At 46.7% G+C, this 22,710-nt stretch overlaps 1 protein-coding gene across 1 annotated transcript in view; it reads left to right on the plus strand.

Moving 5' to 3' along the window:
- Positions 1-3,438: 3,438 nt before the first annotated feature.
- The window catches only part of AUTS2 (activator of transcription and developmental regulator AUTS2), a 773,410-nt gene continuing 754,138 nt past the window's right edge, over positions 3,439-22,710 (plus strand). Inside the window, 2 exon segments of the mRNA XM_032130357.1 lie at positions 3,439-3,845; positions 3,847-3,942. Of these exon segments, the coding sequence (XP_031986248.1) occupies positions 3,651-3,845; positions 3,847-3,942 (291 nt within the window). The 5' untranslated portion in view covers positions 3,439-3,650.

The raw sequence follows: 22,710 nt of genomic DNA on the forward strand, positions 1-22,710 counted from the left end.
GACTTGAAATACTCAGCTGGAGGCAACAGTGCACTGGAGAAAGAACTTCCCGAGGATCTGTGTGATACTCCCAAATCAATTAAGGTTGGTGGAAAGGCTCCTGCTGGATCAGACCCAGAAAAGGGATAATTCACCTGTATCATACCCAAGAAGGTGACCTGTGATTTCTAATGCTTGACATAAATATTACACAGAACAAAAATGTATTGCAATGGAGGATGAGTTAGATGGATGGGTTTTAATCTTATTTTTTTCCGTAGACATGCAAGTCTGGGGATTTGTTTCTACAAAGAATGCAAAATGAATCACGTATCGTGTCTGTTTTCCACATACATGCATTCAAGAAGAAAACAGACTGAGCAGACTTTCAGCCATGCAATGAATGTCTGCAGAAATGTATCCGACTACAGGTCTCTTAAGTCACTTTAATGGTGATGGATATGCAGGAAACTATAATCAATTACATTGCCCTGAAAATTACACAGTTATTTTCAAAAAAACCCAACAGGTAACAGTTGTTTGACACAGCACAGCTTAATATTTCTCAGAAGACAGAGATCTTGTAGTATTTGGGCTTGCTGTACACACAAATTGTATCACTTCAGCAATACTAGTGCAGCTTCTGTATAGTCAGATTGTATAGATCTGGCAGGAGGCTATGAGACAGAAGAACCCAAAGTAAGATAGAGTAATGCATTTGTTAAACAGCAAAAAAATCTGAACGGGCAGATCTAAGGTCAGCTAGGAGATGTTCTCTAGCTTGATATTTGAGAATGTTTAAAAACTAGCCATGTGCCTCTGCAATGAGCAACGTGGCCTTCTATAAGGTACACGGTCTCACACTCTCAGGTTACCGACAGCTTTGTGCTTCCTCCTCTTCTGGCTCACACCAGCTTAAAAGTCACTGTGTGCCATGCAGGAGATGTGGTGTGCAGAGAGGTGGCAAAGGTGTCACTTGCCTTCTGGATACAGAGGGTGTATCTGATTCCCAGTATTTCACATCATCACTTAATACTCATAGAAAACATATTAAAAATATTACTTTATTGGTGGCCTAAGGGTACAGAGTAAACAACGTATTATACAGTCAAGCAGAGCCTCATCCCCCGAGTCAGAGCAGCCCAGAGGGAGAATATTGGAAAAATACACTCAGCCTGTGCGTGTTCCCCTTGCTGAGGATCTCAATGGAGGAATGATTAGTAGCTGCAGGAGGCAGATTTGGTTCTTGTAGAGAAGGTTCTTTGTGGAGAAGGAGTATTAAATTATTTCTCTTTTTCTACCTGCCCTTCCAATCTCCCCCACTGTATTTCAAACTACACAGTAGCATCATCACCCAGTAGATGGAGGAAAACCAGTGCTGTGCTTCCAGAGCCCCTCTTCTCTGTTCTGAACACTGAGACTCCACGAGTTTGGTTTTCTTCCCCATCTTGTTCCTTGCTCTTCCTCTATTCTTCTCCCTTCCTAGCAAATATCCCGATTCCTCCAGAGATCTGCTCCTAATGCTTTCTCCCCAAAGCGAGACCAAACAGCTCCACACGCCCTTCTCCTTCCACGCCTATTCCCTCAGCGGGTTCCTCTGGGCAGGAGACAGAAGCACCAGGTGAGAAGGGTGACCATAAGAACAAGATTAAAAAGTGAATTTGTTCGTTCCACAGCCCTGTTGCTGCTGAGGTAACACGGGCAATATGCCCTAATACCACGGATCCGGGAACATGAAGAGGGGAGACAACAAAGCCGAGGCTGATGCAGACAAAAGGCCACACACGGCGTGGGAAGGGCAGAGCCAAGGACAGGTGAGCTGCAGGTGGGCGGCCACAGGTTGTTCTGCCCGCAACCTCAGCATCTGTGCCAGTCATGTCGGAGGGTCAACCCGGCAAGGGCCACAGCCGCCATCCCGGGGCAGAGGGGCGCGGGCTCCCCTCAAGGACAGCCAGGAGCAGGAGCAAAGCCCACCACAAGGCTGGGCAGGGGCAGCGCCCGGCAGCAGCCGAGGCCGTCAGGGACGATCACCAGAGGCAGCCCCGGACCCTGAGGGAAGGAGACCGCGCAGGGGGACAAGGGCTGGACACAGAACCACGGCACCACAGAATAGCTGGGGTTGGAAGGGACCTCTGGAGATCACCCAATCCAACTCCCTGCCACGGCACGGTCATCCGGAGCAGGTGCCACAGGGACACGTCCGGGTGGGTTTGGAATGTCTCCAGAGAGGGAGACTTCACGCCCTCCACGCGCAGCCTGGTCCCACGGGGGCATCCCTGCCTGGCCCGAGGGACGGAGCGGTGCTGGGGCAGCGCGGGACGGGCACGGCCGGGGGCGGTGTGAGGGGAGCCGTGTGAGGGGCGGCGTGCGGGGGTGCCACAGCGCGTGCCGGCCACCCCACCGCGCAGGCCCCCCGCGCATGCCCGAGACTTATTTCGCGCGGCGGGGGCGCCGCATTTCGCGCGCCGCCGGGCGGGGAGCGGGCGGGGCGGCGGTCACGTGAGCGGCGCGGGGCCGCGCGGCCGCTGGGGGCGACACCGCGACCGCCCCGCGCGGGGCTCGGCGGGCGCCCCCCGGCACCGGCACCGGCACCGGCACCGCCCGGGCGGGCACCGACCCCGCCGCGCCCGCCGCCGCCGCCGCCGCCGCGCTCCCGGGCTCCAGCCGTGTTGTTGTGGCCGCCGCCGCTCCTTGGGGGCCGCCTTCCCTCCGCTCGGATCTATTGTCACCACCACCAGCACCCCCCTCCTCGCCACAATTAATACGATGAATTTGCCATGATTGATCCGTATTAATAGCTGGGGTGGGTGGGCGTGTTTTGGGGCTCTTTTTCCTCCCCTTTTTCTCTTTTTCTTTTTTTTTCTTTTTTTTTCTTTTTTATTGTTTGGTTTTGTTTTTGGAGGGGCCGGGCTGGCATCTGATCTCCACTCCCGAGTCCATCCCTGGTCGGTGCCTGAGAAAATTGCATCTGGATGCATCGTTATTATTATTATTGTTATTATTGTGTTTGATCCAGGGAGATAAAGGAGGAGGGGGAGAGGAGTGCGTGTTGGTGGGGAGGGGAAGGCTGCACCCTTCCCTGCACACACACACACACGCAGACAGAAAGGGAGTTCCGTACATCTACATATATATTTTTCCCCCCCCTGGAACTTCTTTTAGTTGGGGAGGAAAGGAAGAAAGAAAATAAATTTTGTGCAAGGAAATACTCTGAGCTCCCTCCTTCCAGCGGGTCTCCTTTCTTTATTTTTCCCCCCTTCTTCTCAGCCTTTTTTCCTCTCTCTCGAAGATCCTCGCCCTCCCAGCCCCTTGATCAAAGCATTCCGCTATTCTGATTTATTGCCTGCTTGGTGAGGCTTTTTTTTCCCCCTTTCTCTCCGTTTTTTTTTTTTTTTTTTTTTTTTTTTTTTTTACAAAGGCGACCTGAGATCAGCCATTACTTTCCTTGGCTCGCTTATAGGAATCTCTTACATTTGGTGCTTGCTGCTGGTGGTGGTGGAACCGCACTCGGATTCTTTCATCCCCCCCACCCCCTTGCTGTCCTCTCCTCCCTCCCTTTCTCCTTCCCTCTCTCCCTCCCTCCCTCCCCCGTTATTCCGCCGGGGGAGCCGGATTTGTGGCTGCGGTGGGGCGGGGGGGGACGAGAGCGAGAGGGAGAGCCGGCGAGAGACATGGATGGCCCGGCGCGATGCAACGGGCTTCGGAAGAAGCGGCGATCGCGGTCCCAGCGCGACCGGGAGCGGCGAGCCAAAGGCGGGCGGCGCGGCTGTGCTGCCGGCGGGGCCGCCGGCCCCGGGGCCGCCGCGCTCTCCTCCTCGGGCTCGGAGAAGGAAGACAATGGGCCCCCGCCGCCGTCCCGGCCGCGGCCCCCCCCGGAGGAAGCGGCGGGAGTCCTCCTCGGCCGAAGAGGACATTATCGACGGTTTCGCGATGTCCAGCTTCGTCACTTTCGAGGCGCTGGAGGTAGGAGCGGCGGCGCTTTGTGTGCGCCTCATTGTGTGGGGGCAGCGGCGGGGGAGCCCCCGCGGCGCCCCCCCCGGACACCCCCCCACCCCTGACCCCGGTCCCCGGGCCGGCCCGCCGGGGGTGCCCGCGGGGGCGGTCCCGCCGCCCCCTCCCCGTCCCCGGGGTGCCCCGCTACCCTCCCTTCTCCCTCCTGCCGCCGACACCTGCAGCCCGGCGCGCCGCTCCCGGCGGGCGGCGGCGGCGGGGCTGGGGCCATCCCCCCGGCCCGCATCCCCCCGCGCGGGGAGCGGGGAGTTGTGCGCGGTCCCCCGGCGGCGCTTCCCCTCCCCTCCCACGGATCAAACTTTTCTCGCGCCGCCGTGGCCCGGCGGGGCCGCCCACTCGTGTCCGCGGGGCCGCGGGGGGGGCGGCCGCGCGTGTTTCTCCCGGCTCGTGGTGCTGCTGCGGGCGGGGGGCGCCCGGCCTGTCGCGCTCCCTGCTGGCATGTCACGAGTGGGCCCCGCGGTGGGCGGCTCTAGCCATCCCCCAGTGCGAACGAAGGGGGTGGGAGAGCCGAGGCCGGGCCGGGCGGAGGGAGGCGAAGCCGTGCGGGGCTTCCCGGGCGTCGCTTCCCTCCGCCCGGCCCGGCCTCGCCTTTCCGTGTTCTCTCCACCCACCCACTCGCGACCGTGGAACCGCTGTCAGCCCGGCCAGGGTCGTGGTGGTGATGCTGCCATGGAAGGGAACCTCCAGCCCGTGTGTTTGAAGGGCTTTGTTTGTAAGTTCTGACCAGGAGAAGTTTGCTGTAGTGAAAAGCAGATTTATTTGGGTTTACGTGCACTGGAGTCACAACTGGGACGATGATGAACCGTCAGAATAAATGCAGAGGTGAAGCTGATTGTTTAAAAAAAAAAAAAAATCGGTGTAGCTTTTAAGCTGTTTAAATATTTAGCCAGGAATACTTAGTGGCATTTTCGGGTTTTTTGTTTTGTTTTGTTTTTTGATTTGTGGCCAGATTTTGTCCTTGGTTACACCTGTATCCATCTACACTATGCCTCCAACAGAACTTACTCTGGTGTAATTAAGGGAGGATTTGTTCACTCCAACAAACCTCCACATGGTTGGTGTTAGACGCATGTAAGAAATAAGGAACAAATGCTGAGGTAATGTCCAGACTCAATTTATCCACCGTTTCTCACCTGGTGAGCCCATCCACAAGTGCCCTGCTCAAACTGGAGAGACCAAAAGTGTGAATACATGTTTATTGTCAGGAGTGAGATTTGTATGCTTCTGTTCCGAACAAAATTCTGGTTTTCCTCAAACAAAGCCCCAGTTTGTGTCTTTAAGGGTTTTATAGGAATACAGACTCGAGAATTTGGCTGTAGTCCTTTTTGGAGAGGAAATGAAGAGCAAGTTTAGAACTTGGTAGGGCATTTTAGAAAATGTCTTTATTGTGCTTCTTATTTATTTTCAACTTGAAAATAATTGCTGTGTTCTCTTCTCTTTGCCAAGCCAAGCATGGCTACTACTTGCATTCTCTTGTAATCCTGTATCACTAAAAAGGAGCACAGATACATTACCCAGTTCTGCCAGCTAATATCACATTCAGATAAAACAATAGCTTGCACACTGAGACTTGACATACTTTTAATGTTCATGTGATAGGTGGCACATTTTGACCTAACGATTTCATGCTGCGTTAAGAAATAATGTCACAAAATCGTTGTTAGGTGCTTTTTCCTGCAGCTCCGTATGTATGTTGAGAAACTTGTTTCTGAAGATCAGAGGGAGATGAAGGTGTCTAAGGCACAAGCCCAGCGTGGCAGGAATTACTCTGTGTGTTGCATGTAGCAGCCTGAAGTTTTTGTTGTAATTCTGGTGTTGATGAGGAGGTTGTGAGTGGCTGGTAGAGAGAGATACTTCAGCTTTTGTGAGATGTTTAGGTGTGAATGTGTTTGAGTTGGGTCAAGAAGCTTTGGGTGCTGTGGAGACATGTCCTGGTATTCATACATCTCATGCTGTGGGTCTGCCCCCAGCTTGTCGGAGGCCATGGAGATTTTCCCCAGGTTATAGAAGACACTTATGCCCAGAATGTAGACAAGACTTTGCCAGCCCATGCTTTGTGCTTGAACTTCAGCACTTTCTCAGGCTTAGCACAGCTGAAAGGGTGCAGAGACAGTATTTTGTCTGCTTGGTGTGAAAATCTGTGAGAGGGAAAATGCAGAACATCTTCACCCACTGCAGGATCTAAGCCCACAGTTCAGAAGAGGGGGCACAGGTGGATGGTGGCTCATGCAGGTGGGGACAGCTGCCGTGGAGGGTCAAGGCTGAGCTCTCTGCTTCTGGGGACATGCTTGCAGCTGGAGGGGTGTGGGTTGGCTGGGTGTGAGGCTGCAAAAAAAAGGAGCAAGAACTTTCATGCAGCTTGATTTCACCTGTCTTGTACTAAATGCTTTTTGTTCGTTGGGGTGACTGAAAAAGCCCAACCTGTGCAAAATACCAGGTTGTGAGAAGCTTGTAGATGGCAAAGGGGCACGGGTGCTGCACAAGAACACAGATCCCATGCCGCTGTAACTTCAGGAGGAGTCATCCAATCTGTTATGGTTATGTTGATAAAAGTTCCCATCCCTTGAAGCAAAACTTTAACCAGATCCCACTCTGGGAACTGCTTTTCTGTCCAGGTGTCAGTAGCCTTCTCATACTTCTCAAGTGTAAATTGTGGTTATCTGTCTCTGCATTTATGGCACCCCCATACCTTGATGTCTCTAATGTTTGTGTGGGGAATACAGAGGAAGAGGGAGTTAAATGGAGACAGTGGGATCTCATTGTGGATTATTTCCTTCATGGAGGAATTGAGCAATTCCAGTGTCTTTGCAGATATGGCTGGACTGATCCTTGCCTGGCCTTGCAAGACTTGATTGTAGCTGTGTGCAGTATGGGCCTGTCCCCTACTCTGGGGAGCATTTTGGAGCCTCGACCTTCAGAAACCAGCCCTTAATCTGTAGTAAAGCAGCTGAGATGTGGTCCTACGACTTGATCTGATTGACCAGATTTTCCTGCAAGTGGCCTTGGGCTGACAGCAGCAAGCTCTGTGGTTCACTCCAGAGCAGTTCCTCACATGTTGCTGCCCTGACCTCTCCAAATGTCCCAGCCTGGGAAAGGAGGAAGGCACAGACACTCTGTACCTGTGTTAGTGTGAGTGGTGGCTTGTCGAGCTGACTGCTTTTCCCAGCTTGGAGTAGCTTGTGCTGCACTGCTGCTGTGTTTGTTACCAGCAGTAATAGCATGAGAGGTTCTTCAAACCCAGGTGGGCATTTTAGACACCGGTTTGACAGGGAAAGGTCATTTCTCAGAATGTGATAAATCAATCCCTTGGAGTGACTTTCTCCATGATGTACTCTGGCAGTGCTGGCAAGGAGGCGTCTGGCAGAGCTCTCTGGTGAGGTGAGATTTCAGGAGGATGTGTTTGTCTCTCCCCTACCCCTTGGTGCGGAGGTGTCTGGGCAGGAGACTGACGTGACATGGCTCTTGACGTGCCATGGTGAAGATGGTTTGCTGTGATGAGAAAGGAAATCTGACTTGAATGTTAAGATGGCTTAAAGCCTGGGAAGTACTTTATGTTTCCTGAGTCAGCTCTGACCATCCCTATGGAGTAAGCAGTTGGTTTCAGGTTTTCTGAACACTGAGTAAGGTAATGAGTTTTTTCTGCAGATGTTTGTTTAGCTTCAACTCAGGCAGCTCATCTGACAAGCCTGAAATGGGACACAGATATTTATAAAGCTCAGATAGAAGTGGGGTGGGAAGCGGGGGACTTGCATTTAAATGGGAATTCTTGTTTCATAAAACTGTCACAATTTCTCACCGTGCTTTTGCTGTGCTAATTTCTGTTCAGCACACAGGCATTAGTCTGTTTTGAGACCATGCTAAATTATCGTCAGGTAAAGCCCAGTATAATTAATTACAAATGAGAAATGCTGACAAATATTTGTCAAGCAGCTGTTTAATGAGCTTCAAATTCTGTGTCAGATGATTCCATCCACCTAGTGTAAATAATTTTTAAGCAATTGTTCCACGGTGTTTGTGTGGTTTAGGCAGATGTTAGCTACAGCATTTTTACATATTGCACAGATAGTATGAGACTAGATGGAGTAAAGCTTAGCAGCTGATCTGGGCTTTAAAATAGAGATACTACCAAAAAAATGTGCAAGTAGCAGGAAGGTTTTGTAGATCCTGTGGTCTCAGTTGTGTGTCTGTGTGCACTGACAGTGTGGCTCTGTGTATGCATCTGAATGCAGGAATTTGCTTTAATAACTGGTGTGTGATACTCATCTCTGGGCATGGCCCACTGAAAATAGAAATAGCTTGGCTGTGTGACAGCAGAAGCTTTGAGCTGGACACTAGAATGGCTGGCTTGCTGTGTGCTTTTCCTCCCCAAATCATTCTTTTCTCACCAGTCTCCTAGCTGGCCTGATTAGCCTGTTTGCTTAAATTCTTTGAGATTTCAGCAAGTTTGTTCTGCCTTTTCTCTATCCCTTCGTATTTCAAAAGGATCTTCCTGCCTTACCACAGCAGCATCATAACATCAGGTGTTTGTTTAGTGCTGTCAGCAAATCTTGGTGGCCCTTCCTGTGTTTATTGACTGCTTAGATGCTTAGGTGTTTGTCCCAGTCTCTGTTTGCACATGCAAGTCCGCAGATTTAGACCAGCAGAGAAAAGAAGGGAGTAACTAAATGAAGATACCTGGGGATGAGGAGAGGCATTAAGCTTTGTGTGACACTGGGATATCGTACGAAGTGATGCGTTTATTATTTTAACTGTGTATTTAGAGGAAACAGTAAACTGACCTGAGATCGAATTTTGAGATAACCTTGACAGAGCAGCTGAATATCTTGATGAAAACCTCAGTGACCAGACCTGAAAAAACAGCAATTCAAACTGAAAGTGGGACTGAAAACAGCAGGATGCATATTCCACAAAAGGAATGTCTAAGGTGATGTTTGAAACATATGTTGCTATCATTTGGGTACCTGAATACTTTAAAAATACTTTAAAATTACTTTGAAAAGCCTGGTACCTTTCTGGGAGGTGAGGCACTCCTGACTCCCGCTGATTTCAGTAGCTGTTGGAGAGCTGAAGCTGTCTCTTTGGGCAGATAATGACCGACTGTTGAGATTGTTGCATAAATATCCTTTTAAGCTCCTGAAGGTAACCATGTAATGAAGGTGAGGATTTTTGCCATTCCCATAGGTGGTAGTAGGAGGCACAGTGGCCTTGAGTTGAAGAAGGAAGAGTTTAAACTATAAGCACAAGTTCTTTTAGATGAATGTGATTCAATTAATCTTCACTAGCACCGCTCTTTAAGATTAGCATTAATGAGAAATATGCTGCATATCAAAAGACAAAAGACACCCTTATCCTCCCTTATCTTGGCATCTTTTTTTCATGCTATTTGGAGGAGTAAGTAAGCCCTTTCTCATTAAATATCCGGGGCCTCAGCTGGGATGAAGGAGTGTAAAGTCCTAGGCAGTGGTGGAGTCACCATCCCTGGAGGGAGTTAAAAGAAATGTAGATGTGGCACTTGGACACATGGTTAGTGGTGGGGCTGGCAGTGCTGAGTTAATGGTTGGACTGTCTGATCTTAGAGGTCTTTTCCAACCTAAACAATTATATGATTCTATGATTTATAAAATAAGGGCAAAGGATCAGGGACTTGGAAGGAAAATGATCATTAGGGAAAGGCAAAAAAAAAATCGTCAGAAAGACATCAAGGGACTGAGTAATTGAAAGATTGACTTACAACACTGAGATCAATAGAGAAATAGCAGGAGCTGTATAGGAACACTGAGAACTGGAGGGGGATGTTGTTACCAAAAGTGGAAGTTTCAGGAAAGATCCATTGCTGTGTATGAAAATGCTCCTGGGTGAGAGCCCCGCTGTCAGTACCAAGGGGAGACACTCGACCAAATCTGTCTCTACTTAAGGAGTCATTAATCCTGGTAACTTCAGCTGGGAGGAAGGCAGAAAGATTCCTCTCTCACTGAAGATGATCCCGTCTTTCCCCCATCTCTGCTACTATTGTTTTTTGGGGTTTTTTTTGAATGCTGTTCCTATCAGTTTGACTGGGACACCCTACCACGTTACATCGGGGGTCTGACCTGCAGCCTTGTAATTATCTGCAGCTAAATTAGAAGTTTAATCTTTGTTCTTAGCAACAATAAGTTGAGTCAGATAGGTTTTAAAAATAGCTCAAGCTCAAGTTTAGTGAAGTCTCAAATGCAATTAATAAAAAGGTAATGGAGTTAGGAAGTTGCAGGCAGAAATGTGGAAATGTTTAACTCTCAGTTTTCCTGCACTTGAACTGCAGTGTTGCCTTGGTGCTGCAAGAGAAAATTGCTTCCAACATTTCGCTGTCTTTTTGTACATCATCCTTATAATTTATCAGTTCAGTATCTTGTGTTCTTGTTGGGGTTTGGCTCTGTGTGTGCCACAAATTACCAGCTGCGTGCATTTTTTGTATAGTCAGTTTGTTGTTGTTTTGACTCGATGCCAAGCCATGGTGAAGACCACTTCAGAACATCATAGTCCTCTAAACTCCTTTGTTGTAAAATGGATATGAAAATCCACTTTGTAAGTAAAGAGGAATGGCTGATGCCGGTAGGGATTTGTTTTGCTGTAACAGCAGAACGTGCAGTGGCAATTTGTCAGATCCCCAGCTCAGCTCTGCTGTACTATTTGCCTTTAAATAGTGTGTTACCTTAATGTCTTGAGCTTTTTCTCCTTGTATCTTGGCAACACTGCTGCTGAAGTTCACACACTCATGTGGTGGAGAGAGAAGGTTTTAACCAAAAGGTTATGTCTTTAGTCTGGTAAATACTATAGGCAGGAGTTTTGGTTCTGTCGTCCTCTGTGCAGGAGTGGTGGAATAAGTCAGGAAAAGAAGTGGAATATCCCTTGGCCTTGCACATACTGTTCTGTTTGTGAGATTTTGCCCGTGAGGTTTAATTTGATCATGGTGCATATGCTCCATGTGGATTCACTTGGCATTTGGTGTGCATCTCAGTCCTGCTGTTTTTAAAAAGTCCTGAGACAAATGCATGGGAGATGTGCAGAGCTGTGCTGATATCTGATGTGCCCAAGTTCCTGACTGGCTGAACTTCTGGTTGTGTAATGCTGGCTGATGCAAATATTACTGATACGATTAATATCCCAGTTCCACGTAGGAATAGTTACAGCCACGCAGGAGTTCCATTTGGTGTTCTCTCCAGGAATGGGCACCCTTTAATCTGTCTGACATGTGTTTGTCAGCTTCCTGAAGTGGAAGTTTCTTCTCCTCTACAATCAGTGCTCTTACGAATTGTCTCTTTTCATGCTTTTATTTGGTACCAAAGGGGACTTAATGATTTGGGAATAAAACTACTGTCAATCTATCCTCCCCATCCAGACACAAGCCTGGACTTATCCTTTGTTGGATGAGTTCATGAAAAGAGGCAAGCATTTTCAGCCCTTGAGACAAGCCCTGTGCTGAGTATCATTTGTGTGAAGCAATCTGGAGCAGGTTTGTGGATGGTGGAGGATGACAGTGAACACCAGAAGCAGATAGAGGTAAGGCACCAGGAGGTTCTAGGTTAGATTAACTTTTGGGTGGCTGAAATTCTGAAGAGGTACTCGTGTGTTGTGGAGTAATGCTAACAGTTGTATCAGACTTTAAAATGTGTTTTACTCTCTCTGAAATTAAGTAGTGATCAGATCCAGACCAAATTCATGAAAGTTTGTGAGAAGCCTTTCTCTGTCATGGGCTGCCAGTGAGAGGAGCAATGTTTTAGAGGAGAGTGTGTAACAGTGATAATACCTGGTGCAGATACTTGCTTACCTGTCAGTGAAATCCACAGCCACCCTTGCCTTTTTCCCTAGGTGCGGGTTTGGGTTACCATGTCCCAGGCGACCCATCCTTGGGGACCCTCTTGCAGGTTGCTCTAGAGTGTCCTCCAGCTGCTCCTAGCTCACCTTCCTGGCGTAGTACGGGCATTTTAATTCCTTTGCCCGTGAAGAGGAACCAATGAGGCAGAAATTGTTGCCACAGACATCTCCAGGGCCACAGCTGGATGGCTGCTGGGTACAGGAGAGCAGTGGGCCTGGGTACGAAACCTGAGTGGTGAAACTCCTCCCTCCTGGCAGGTTCTGACAGCCCATGTTTTGTTGTTTGCGCTCCATTTCCTATTTCTGAGACTGAGATGAGTTACAAACATGGTGATGATTGCTCTTGGCACTGATTTTTGTTTATTTTCTCTCTGGAAGTCCTAAGTGACCCGAGACCTTTCAGTCTGAGAATCTGCTTAATTTTTTTTTTTTTTTTTTTGAGACATCTTCTGCAGGAGGCAGGAGTAGAGGATAGGTGGCCAAAGGACCTGGCTCCTTGCTTACAGGGATGGTTGGAATGGTAGGGAGGTGGCCAAAGGACCTGACTTGTTGCCAGGAACGGGGCTTTGTTCTTCGCCTGGCTCCTGACAGCTTGTGTCACCTTCCTCTTGTCTCCTGCACATCCAGGTGCTCAGCACCACATCCCTCCAGAGGGTACCATGAGTGTCTTCTAAGGGTCCTCCAGAAACTGGGATCTGTTGCCCAGCTTGCAGAATGCCCAGGGGAAGGAGCTGGGAGGTGCTGCTTTTGCAGGAGCTGGGTGACACATGCTCTCCAGCTTGTTCCAGATTGTGTGGAATGGCTGGCATGGTGTGACATCCATCAGAGAGGGCACTGATGGAGGGCTGAAGCAGTGAAAGTCGTTTTGACCTCTGAGGGGTCTGTGTGGTAAGAAGGCAATGGAAGAAGTGCTGCTGTTGGGGACGATTTATGTTGTAGCTCTGTTAGTGTTGTGGGGTTTAATGCCTGTCAAGGACACTTTGACCTTTGAATGGAATCTTTTGGTGTGAATTTGTGTCTTTTGTCCTCTCTTTTCTCCCCTTAAAGAAAATTCAAAATAAATACTGGAAATCAAAACCGTCTGTTTTGAGAGGACCAAATTGCCTCTCTTAATTTTATGGGACTTGGATATTACTGAACGATTAAAAGTCCTAGTAATTTTTACTGTCTGGCTATTGTGCTTGTAGGCAGTGACTCTACTAGCATTAGTCATTTTAACTATGGAAAAAAAATAATAAAAATGCAATTAATGTGGCTCAACAGCTGAGTCTGCTGGACTTTAAAAAAAAGGCAAAAAAAGTAAATTTTAATGAGTTCTGGGATCATAAAGATACATCTGGTGGATGGATTAGCCAAGTTTTCAACCTCAGAATGTGTATTGAAAAACTCAGTGAATTATGTAGCTACAAAAGTGGATCTTTGCATGTTTATAAGGCCTCAGTGCAATCTCCTTATATTTGCCTAATGACAAACAGACATCTCACAGAGGCGCAGTCCAGGACACACATGGGCTGAAACAGCTCCCCAAGCTGAGAGTATTTGTATTGAGATGCTGCTACTAGTAAATATTAGAGAATCCATTAAATGTAGGGGGAAAATATTTTGGTGTTGGATGAAAGAAAGAGAAGGAAGGGAATGGAGTGGGGTAGAGAGGAGAGGGAGAACTGCAATTTTAAATGAACATGATGTGTGGGCTAAGATACTGTGCCTCCACTGCTGAACCAGAAAATTTATAACAACTGTTTGTCATGTGTATGTATTTATAGCCATTCACATAATGAAGAAGTTTCATGAGGTTGTAATAACATATCAAGATGGATGTAATTAAAACAGAAGCAAATTGACACCTCTAGTTAAAGGCAAATTCTAAACTAATACACCTGTACACTGTCACTTATGTATTAGTTGTCTGGGGCAGTCTGCCAGATATGCAAATAAAAAGACATTGGCAAATTTCCTTGATGTGTGGTTTTGAAAAACCCAACTATTTAATCATTTACCTAGCCCTGCTCAGGTTTGTAGCAAGGGTAGAATTTAATAACTTGGTGTCACCTATGCTTTGTGATGGGAAGAGGGGTAAAAGGCTGCAGGGTGAGGGGAAGGGGGCAAGGAGAAATACAGCGCGAATAATGTTCTTTACAGTGGGACCCTTCCCTGAGCAAAGAGGTGTCAGCTGCCCCATTTGAGATCTGCCCTAACTCTTGAAACTCCAGAGCATTGAAGAGTCCTTGACATTGACACTGCAGCTTTTGAGCACAGTTCAGTGCTTTTGAAAACTGCCCTGTAACAACAGGCTTTGGTTCGTCATGCTGCAGGTGCAAACTTCTAAAATTTATACTTTTGCACCAATTCAGATCTGATGGACATTGCTACTAGGTCTGTGAAATGGCTATAACGTTGCTTAGGAATTTTACCTAAGAGTATTTTTCAACTTGTTTCAATTTGCAGAAGCCTAAAACATTTCCAGTGGAGTTGTGGACATCCATTTCAGCCTGCGGTCAATAGATCTGCTCTCCTAATTAACGCTCAGTCTGCAAACTGCTCGTGTCAAGTAGGCTGGTGGTATGGAGCAGGAAGGGAATTATTTGCCTTGTTAGTTCCAGGTCTGTGAATGGAAATACCGGCCTTGCTTTTGGGTAATTTGCACCCCAGACAGCCTTCATTCCTTTAAGTGGCCTGGGGACAGAAGCAAGTCTTCATGTGGCTTGTGAGTAACCCCGTGGCTGGTGATGAGGGCCTCCTGTTAAAACCCTGATGTCCGTGCCCCCAGCTCCTTCTCCCTGAGTGGGAAAAGTGTTACCTTTTGTGGATTTGGTGGTGTTTCCTCAGATGGTTGCTTGGGTATGTAAAACTAGTTATAAGTAGGTTAATACTATGGGAGATCTGGAGAGCTCAATGAAGCCCGAAATTCTTGAACTCAGTTTTGAATTTGGGCTTGACGTTTTTTGTCCCAGTCGGGGATGAGCCAGAAGAAAATCCCACTGTGGGCTGGAGTTCTGTGGAGGGGGAGCTGCTAAATGCACCAATTTCCAGGGAGCTGATAGCATAAAAGCTCCAATGGGCATGCTTTGTTAGATTCCTTCTGAATTAAAGACACTCCTTTTTTAGTACATCTGGACGTTAAGGATCAGTCATACGAGGTACACGGCTTCAAAGTGATTTCAAATAGTAGGATTTTTGTCTTCAATATTTCAACAACTTTTCTTCCACCTTTAATCTTTCATGAGCAGAAGCTTCAAAAGGTAATTAGTAAAACATGCTTTTATCTGCATTTATCTCAAAACATGATTAATTTTTTAACTGCAATTAAAGCAATCATTTCAAGTTTACTCTATATTAATGAGTAAAGGATTTTTTTGAGAGAGCATGAACCTAAATATGGCTACATTGGCTGAGTTGAAAGGTGCATTTATGAGTGTGCTTTTGTTTTCATTGCTAGGGATTGAATTTCCGGTTCCAGGAAGTAATATTTCACATGGATTAAAGTCTTTGAAACGCTTTTGCCCAGATTCACTAGATCATTTTGAGGAGCTGACAATGATAAGAACTGGATCAGGCACTTTGCAGGACCTGGCTACTGAATACCCAGTTCCATGTTTCCTTGCATTGGTGATTTTTTGCTCCATGCTGTGCCTGTGTTCCTTTGCTTGCTGCCCTTGCCATTGAAATGTAAGATATTTGATGCAGACGGTTTGTTGTTAATGAATTAGCAATGAACTTGGAAATTTTCATCTTTACCATTTCTATTTTTGTAGTAGGCAGCTTAAGGCATTTTTTATTACTGTTTCACTTCTGGGAGAAAGATACTCATGTCTGTTCCTGTCTTTATTGCTGCTACTAATATATGCAGGACTGTCCAACTGGTGTCCTGCAGCCTGGATCCTGCCTGTAGGGCCAGTGTGTGGCCCCAGAGCCCCTAGAAAATTGTGCCATTGGCACAGAGATATCCCAAAACTGGTATCCATCCCAGAGCTTTCAAAAGCAATGAACCACTGCAGAGGACTACTGGAAAGAAGTGCAATTGAACCCCCTTCTCACTAGAGTACAGTTCTGCATAGTTTTGCCCTGTGAAGGCTGCTCCTCAGCCTGGGCTCCTGCTTCTCCATCAACAGGGGGGAGAGATTTTGGGCTGGAGCTGCAGTTTTACTGCTCTGTGCTTCCTAAGGAACCAGGCAGAGAGCAGCCCTGGGGCTGCTGGAGGTGATGCTGGGGTGGTGGCGTGGCCCCAGCTACCACAGCAGAGCTCAGGCAGCAAGGTAAACAGAGCAAGCCTCTGAAACTGCTATCACAAGGGAAAGAACAAGAGAGGTTTTTTTTGTGGGTTTGTTTTTATTTTTTTTCCCCTTGTTTTCCTTTATTTAGGCCCTGGTCCTGGATGTCAGAGAGGATTTGGAGTAAGCGTGCACAGCCTTGGTTCATGTCTGATTTTAGCTTCTAAACTGGGATTGCAGCTCCCCTGCCCTGTGGTCCCTGGGGAGGTGGATGGGCTGGTGGCTGCAGCAATGAATTGGGCAGCTGCATAGGAGAGCACGCGAGTGTATAATCAGATTTCTGATAAACCCGGGTCTCTAAGTCCCTTGAATGGGCAGCTTTGCTGTGAATGGCCTCGTGAGGTCTGCTGTGGCTGCTCTCTTTGTTTGGTACTCTGACAGAAAATTGCTCTGGTGTCCTTGTTGGCATATTTTTACATCTGTTATCCATATTTTTGATTTGTTCTGGCTGCAGTCTTATTTTGTTTTGCAAAATCTACCTGGGATTGGGATGGAGATATATGTTTGCTAAGGCAGATTTGGAAATTGCGTTGTTGAAATACAGCCCATATGGGCCATTGTAAAATGGTTACTGCAGCATATAATTGCCTTCACAATGATGTGCTTTGTCATTTTCCTTCCATCTTCAAAGAGGCGCTCCTGTAGTCTGCTGACAGCAGTGGTGGTATTAGAGAACATATGGATTTGTAAAGGCATTAAACTGTCTTTAGTTCAAGGATTAGATTACAGTGTTAGAGTGTGGGTCACCACATTTTCGTGGGGATAGGCTGCACTGCAGTGTATTGGTTTATGTTACAGGTTAGGGAAGGGTTTGTTTATTTATTGAAAATATCTGATATAAAATCGTTTCAAATACATGGGAAAGGAGGTGTCTCTTGTACCACTGTACATGATATGAGCTGCAGCTCTGCCCCAGGGCCATGGTCCCACCTCAGCCTGCATCGCCTGCAGGGCTTGGTCAGGGCTCACCATCCACACTGACAAGACTTTCAAGGAGTCTCATCAGGAAATAGCATTTACAATATGGAAAAATACACAGAATGTAAACCCCACAAAATTGGCTTTGAAAATTTGAGGGCTGTTTTTTTATGTCCTCCATGCTGGGCTGCTATTCTGAACATTTTGTGTATTTGTTTTGTGTTCGTTTTACACTGCACAGCTCCACACATTTTCGAGTGCAGGGCAATCTGTTCAGCTTTTACCTCTTTTTCTGCCTTCACAGTTTGAGGTGTGGCTTTTCTGGGGTGGTTGGAAGTGTGCAGTGCTTCTGTCAGCAAAGGCCTGTGCAGCATTCTCATCATGGGATGCACGTGGCATAGACATGGCATGCAGCCTGTCCCCAGCCTGGAGTGATGCTCCTGCTCTTTACATCATCTACAGGGGAAAGCTAGAGAATGGAAGGGATAATACACATAAAGAAGATCCTTCTTTTTTAGTTTTATTACTGTTTTTATCTTACTTTTTGCAGCCTACACAGTTCTGTGCTCTGCCTGGCTGGGACCCTGAAGCAGATGGGGGCTTGTTTGGCCCATGGCCACCTTCACCACGTGCACTTGCTGTTGTGTTTGGGCTTGCACAGGTCGCTTCCAAACCAACTCTTTGATACCTCTTTTCCTTCAAACACACTCTTCTAATGGAGATGCTGAGCCGGTCCTTGGGAGACATGGGCTGGTTTCTGTGCAAGCAGAGTCATCTTTGATAACCTTGAAGCAGTTGCTCCCTTCCCATTTCAGCACAGCCGTGCGAGCACCTGCTCCGGGGTTCTGCTGAGTAGGGATGGATTTGGGAGTGGATTCCTGTGTGTCTCAGGGGAGCTGCTGCATCCGGGCTGTAGATTTGGTTTTCTTAACTGAGATGAGCAGGCATGTGGGGACAATGCTGATGTGTGAGGTAGTATTTAATGTGAAGTCAAAATATGTGCTTCGGGATCACCTTGAGCTACAGTGTTAGTTTCACTGTAGCTGAGTTTTTCTGTCCACAAAATAGGTTTAATAATACTGTCCGTCTTCAGAGTTTGCCTGGCTACTTAATTAGCATCTGCAGGATGCTCAAATAGTAAGTGGTTAACATAAAATATCTACATAATTTTACTGTAGGACAATAAAGCACCAGTGCCTGTACACATGTAGCAGGGACCTGCCTAGAACACTTATTTAGATAATTGAAAGCACTTGTTTTATTGTCAACCGCCTTTTAAAATAAAGCTGTAATTTTGCCTTAAAATTGCTGACAACAGCCAACTTCATTAAGGAAATCTGATATGAAGGGTAACACAGTGAAATTCTGATTAATGCTTTATCTTTCTCTATACTGTTATGATTATTAAGTGTGTAAAAGTTGGTGTTGCTTAGTAATGGCTTGCTTCAGTTTTAAATCACTTACAGCATTGTATGTCCCAGCTGTGGTGGGTGTCACGGCTATTTGTGGTAATATCTTCCCTTAAATCCATTGCAGAATAGGGAAGAAAGTCTCATTCTGCCTACAAGAAATATATTAAATGTTAAAGAATGTGTTACTAACTCTGGCAGCTGTGATGGTGATAAGAAAATTAGGTCTGTCATTAATACCAGGGTCTGCAGGTGTAATATGTCATAAAACTGGTATATCTCTGGTACTGGCTGGCCTATAAAAAAAACAAATACAGGGGGTTTTTAATCCTGGTGTAGCAAATTTAAGAGCAAAGCTGCTTTACAATAAAGTTTGTGTAAGGTGAACACAAAGTTCATGTGTATGGTGTGTTTTTGCAGCTATCAGTGCAGAAGGGAGAAAGAAACAGTCCAGTGAGAAGCTCCCACTGATATCCCCAGGTTTTGCCATGGGCCTTTGTCAGGGCTTTATTTAAGGACTCATTTATGCAAATGTTTAAATCAGACCCTCTTTAAGAAAGTGCTTGAGTGTGTCGTTAAAAACCATAGCACAGTGCACTTAAAATCAGCACATGCTGAAGTGCAGTCAGGAGTGGGATGTTATAAGGTATATACAGAGATATGCCTTTATTGTGAAGCTCCCTAACAGTTGCTTGGTTTAAAATAATAGTTTATTTTGAAGGGAAACTTGGGAGAGTGGCTTGGGATTTTTTTTGGTTTGGGGCCTTCAGGAGATCAAGTCTGGTGGTAGGACAGCTCCTGAAGCTTCAGGGCCAAGGCATGTTCCAAACTCTGCCTCCTGATGCAGCTCAGCATCATCCTGTGGGGTGCAGGATGTGGCCACATGCTGGAGCATCCCTGGGCACGCTGGAGAAGCCCCAACAGAGAGCTTAGCTGGGGGACCACTGGTAACAGTGGGACTGAAATAACTCACTGGCATGAGCCTGTATTTGTCAAAAGCTTTTTTCTGTCCCTTAGCTGGATGAGTTTGGATTCAAGCACAGGTTCAGGTCTGGAAGTAACACACAGCATCAGAAGTCTCTACTGTATGGGATTGAATTTTATCCCTCCCTAAGAGAAATGGTGAACTTCGCAGCTTTGCTTGCAGAAGTCCTGGTAATGACAAGTCATCAAGATTTCCCTGGCAAGTGGCATTACTTTGGGTAATTACTCTGGAAAGCTTCTGCGGGGTGCTTCCTCCTCTCCCCGGGGCAGACACCTTCCCATCCTGCCACATATTGTTGCTTTCTCCAGTACCAGCTAAACAGGTGGCAAGATTCAAATCACCACTCTCTGAATGGAGTTCACTCTCCACAACAGCTCACCAGAGGCCTGTTTTGTTACAGAACATTGATTAAATAAATATTCCTATGCATACAAAAGAGGAGAAATCTGTTACAACACTCTGTAGTTATTTCTCCATTAATGGCAAGGAGCTCTCTAATTTTGCTGCCCCTTTCAATCTGTTTCCTTGTCTCCCTCCCTTCCCATCACTACTAATGCCTTCAAGTGCATGAGTAACATACAAAGAGCTCACAATCCCTCTGGTTCAGATCTGCAAAGGCCGTGCCTCCAAGTCACTGCGTTTTGGGAAATCCCCCTGGCCCACTCAGGGCAGAATTGACTGCTCCATGCATGTGGTTTTGTTTAACTTGATACGTCATGTTCAGTTATCAGCATTCCTTGAGCTAACTGACCTCCATTAATTTATATAGCAGCAGTTAAAAATACGATTTTGCAATGCCAGCATTTTGCATAATATTGACAATTGGGGCAGAATATTTGACTTCTGAAGAACGTCTTTTTTCTTCTGTGCTCTTCTGTGACCCCTGATTTTTAAAGCCTTTGAGGCAGAAGTTACTGCTCTGTGGTTTGTGCTGATGGAGGTGTGTGTATGTTTTGGAAGAAAAGCACCTCAGACTCAGAGCCTGGCAGCCAAAGGCAGCTCCGCTGCAAGCAGCAGATCTTTTGGTATAAAATGGTGACATCTGAAAATAAGTACAGGGTAAAGGATTCATATGGGGGGGGAAAAGCTTGACTAATTTTTAGTTCATCAGATATTTGTCTCAAGAAAGAACTTTTGATTGAACAAATGTCTCGTTGTAATAAATGTGGACTATAAGGAAATACCATGGCTTTACTTTGGCTCTACATCGATGTGATAGAGATAGAAGTCCACCCTAAAGAGAGTAACTCAAATTTAGCTTCCCCCCCCCAGCAGGCAATGATATCTATTACTTTGGAAAAAACTGGAGTCAGCATTTCTATATCATCATTTTTCTTAAACAAACTTAGAGCAGTTAAATCACAGAACTGTTACTCTAGAGAAGTAAATTGTGTAATATATTTTTTAAAGATTAAAGACCATAAATGTAGCCTCCTTTCATTATATGAGTTTGTCTTAAAATACTTGCCACAGTTGGTTAGATGTAGGACCAGGGCTGGAGGAGTACCTGTTTGGATAAAGCTGATCATCTGGGCACTCTGTCAGGGAGAGCCCTTGCCCTCTTGCCTGATCTGTGTTGGGATTGCCATGGTAGAAATGAAGCTGTGCCAGCACACTCTGCTCTCCCCAGGGAGAGGGAGCTTTGTTGTCTGGGGGTGAGAAAGGACTGGCTGCAGAAGGCTGTGGCAGAAGCCCAGTGCCTGTCTGCTCTTGCTTACCCATGGGCAGTTAGTTGGAAGTGACACTAACCTGAGTTTAATTCTAGTTTTACATTGCAACAACATGCCAGCTGTTCCTGTATTCTTCTGTGACACTGCAATATAATTATTTTTTTGTTATCTTTCAAGATGTAATTTTATGTTTGTGTGCTTTCCCACTAACCCTTTGGCACAGAAAATGTACAGCTAATTCATTTTTCTGGGAACATGAAGAAGCGAGGGAGAAAATCTCAGACTGTAGGGGCAAGGGGCTGTGCTAAAGGCAGCTGAGGAGCGATGTGCAGGGAGGAAAGGCCCCGTCTCAGATGGTCTGAAAGCCACTGGGACGTGTGCAGTGATTAATGGTGTCATTGCTTTTTAGCTTCATCAAAAGGTTTCACTGTAAGAGTTTCTAAGGAATGATGATATTCACAGGAACCTATCAAAGGGTACAGAAGATATCAAATGAGCAAGCAGGAATGGGAGTTAATTACTGAACAGTGATTACTCTGATATAACCAATTATTGGATCATTAAATGTTTATTACCTTTTTTATGCTCCTTTCCCTCGTAAGTGCAGTTTTGTCCTCATAGTATTGAAAAAGGGGTGGATCTAATGTGTAAAAAGCCTTCTCAAAACCTAGAGGTATTGAAAGGACATCTCACCCCAACACCTGACACGCTGTCCTGCTCGCCCTGCTTTCCCTTGCTTGGCGGATTTGGGGTCAGGTGCTGTGAACCCTATTTAAAGGCCACATTATCTCACTTCTGGGAAGGGGCTGGAGGGGAGTGCAGCAGCAGGAGCAGGGCACACCACATCAGCAGGTTCACTGCCTTTCCACGTGGGGTTGCCTTCATTCCTTCTGCTCCCGCTGGAAGGGATTGGTGGCTTTTGTGTCCCTCCATCACCCAGAGGCTCTTTCTAAGGGCTCCGTGGCCCTAAGGACATAATGCCATGGCCTTCAGTTTCCTTGGGCTCAGAGCATCTCTTGCTCTCCAGTCACTAAGCCTCTCTTAAGAAAGAAGTTTTCATTGCAAGGCTGAAATGATGCTGTTTGAAAGCGAGGTATAAACCCTACCCTGGACATCTGCAAAGTGAAAAATACCATCTTTTCAAGCTGAACCCAGTTATTTTGGATGACATTTGAGGGTTTAAAATGTTAAAGCAATTTTTAAAAATACAGCTATTTGTGACTTTTGTTGATGATCCTTAAATATTGAGTTGTTTAAGCTTCATATCTCAGGAGAAGCATGGGTCAGGGGAAAAAAAATGAAAAGCTCAAATCTTTTTCTCTGTCAGCAGAGCATTTCTTGGCAGTGGCCTGTACTGGTCTGTGTGTGCAGGAGGCTGGGAGGGGTCTCCATGGACCTTGTGCCCTTGGGTTTTTGGGGGCAGGTGGAGACACGTGGAGATTCCTCCCAGTCCTGGCGTGTCACAAGCCCCCAGCAGCGGGGTTTGTGTCTCTGCTGCAGGCAGAGCAAAGCTGGGGAGGCAGCCAGGGTGCTCTGCCTGGTGGGGGACGTGTGTGACCATCACCAGGTCTGCTCAATAAGGCAGATTCCGCTGGTTCTGAAGCACTTGGTGTGCA

The sequence above is a fragment of the Corvus moneduloides genome, chromosome 20, assembly GCF_009650955.1.
Source record: "Corvus moneduloides isolate bCorMon1 chromosome 20, bCorMon1.pri, whole genome shotgun sequence".
Classification (NCBI taxonomy): domain Eukaryota; kingdom Metazoa; phylum Chordata; class Aves; order Passeriformes; family Corvidae; genus Corvus; species Corvus moneduloides.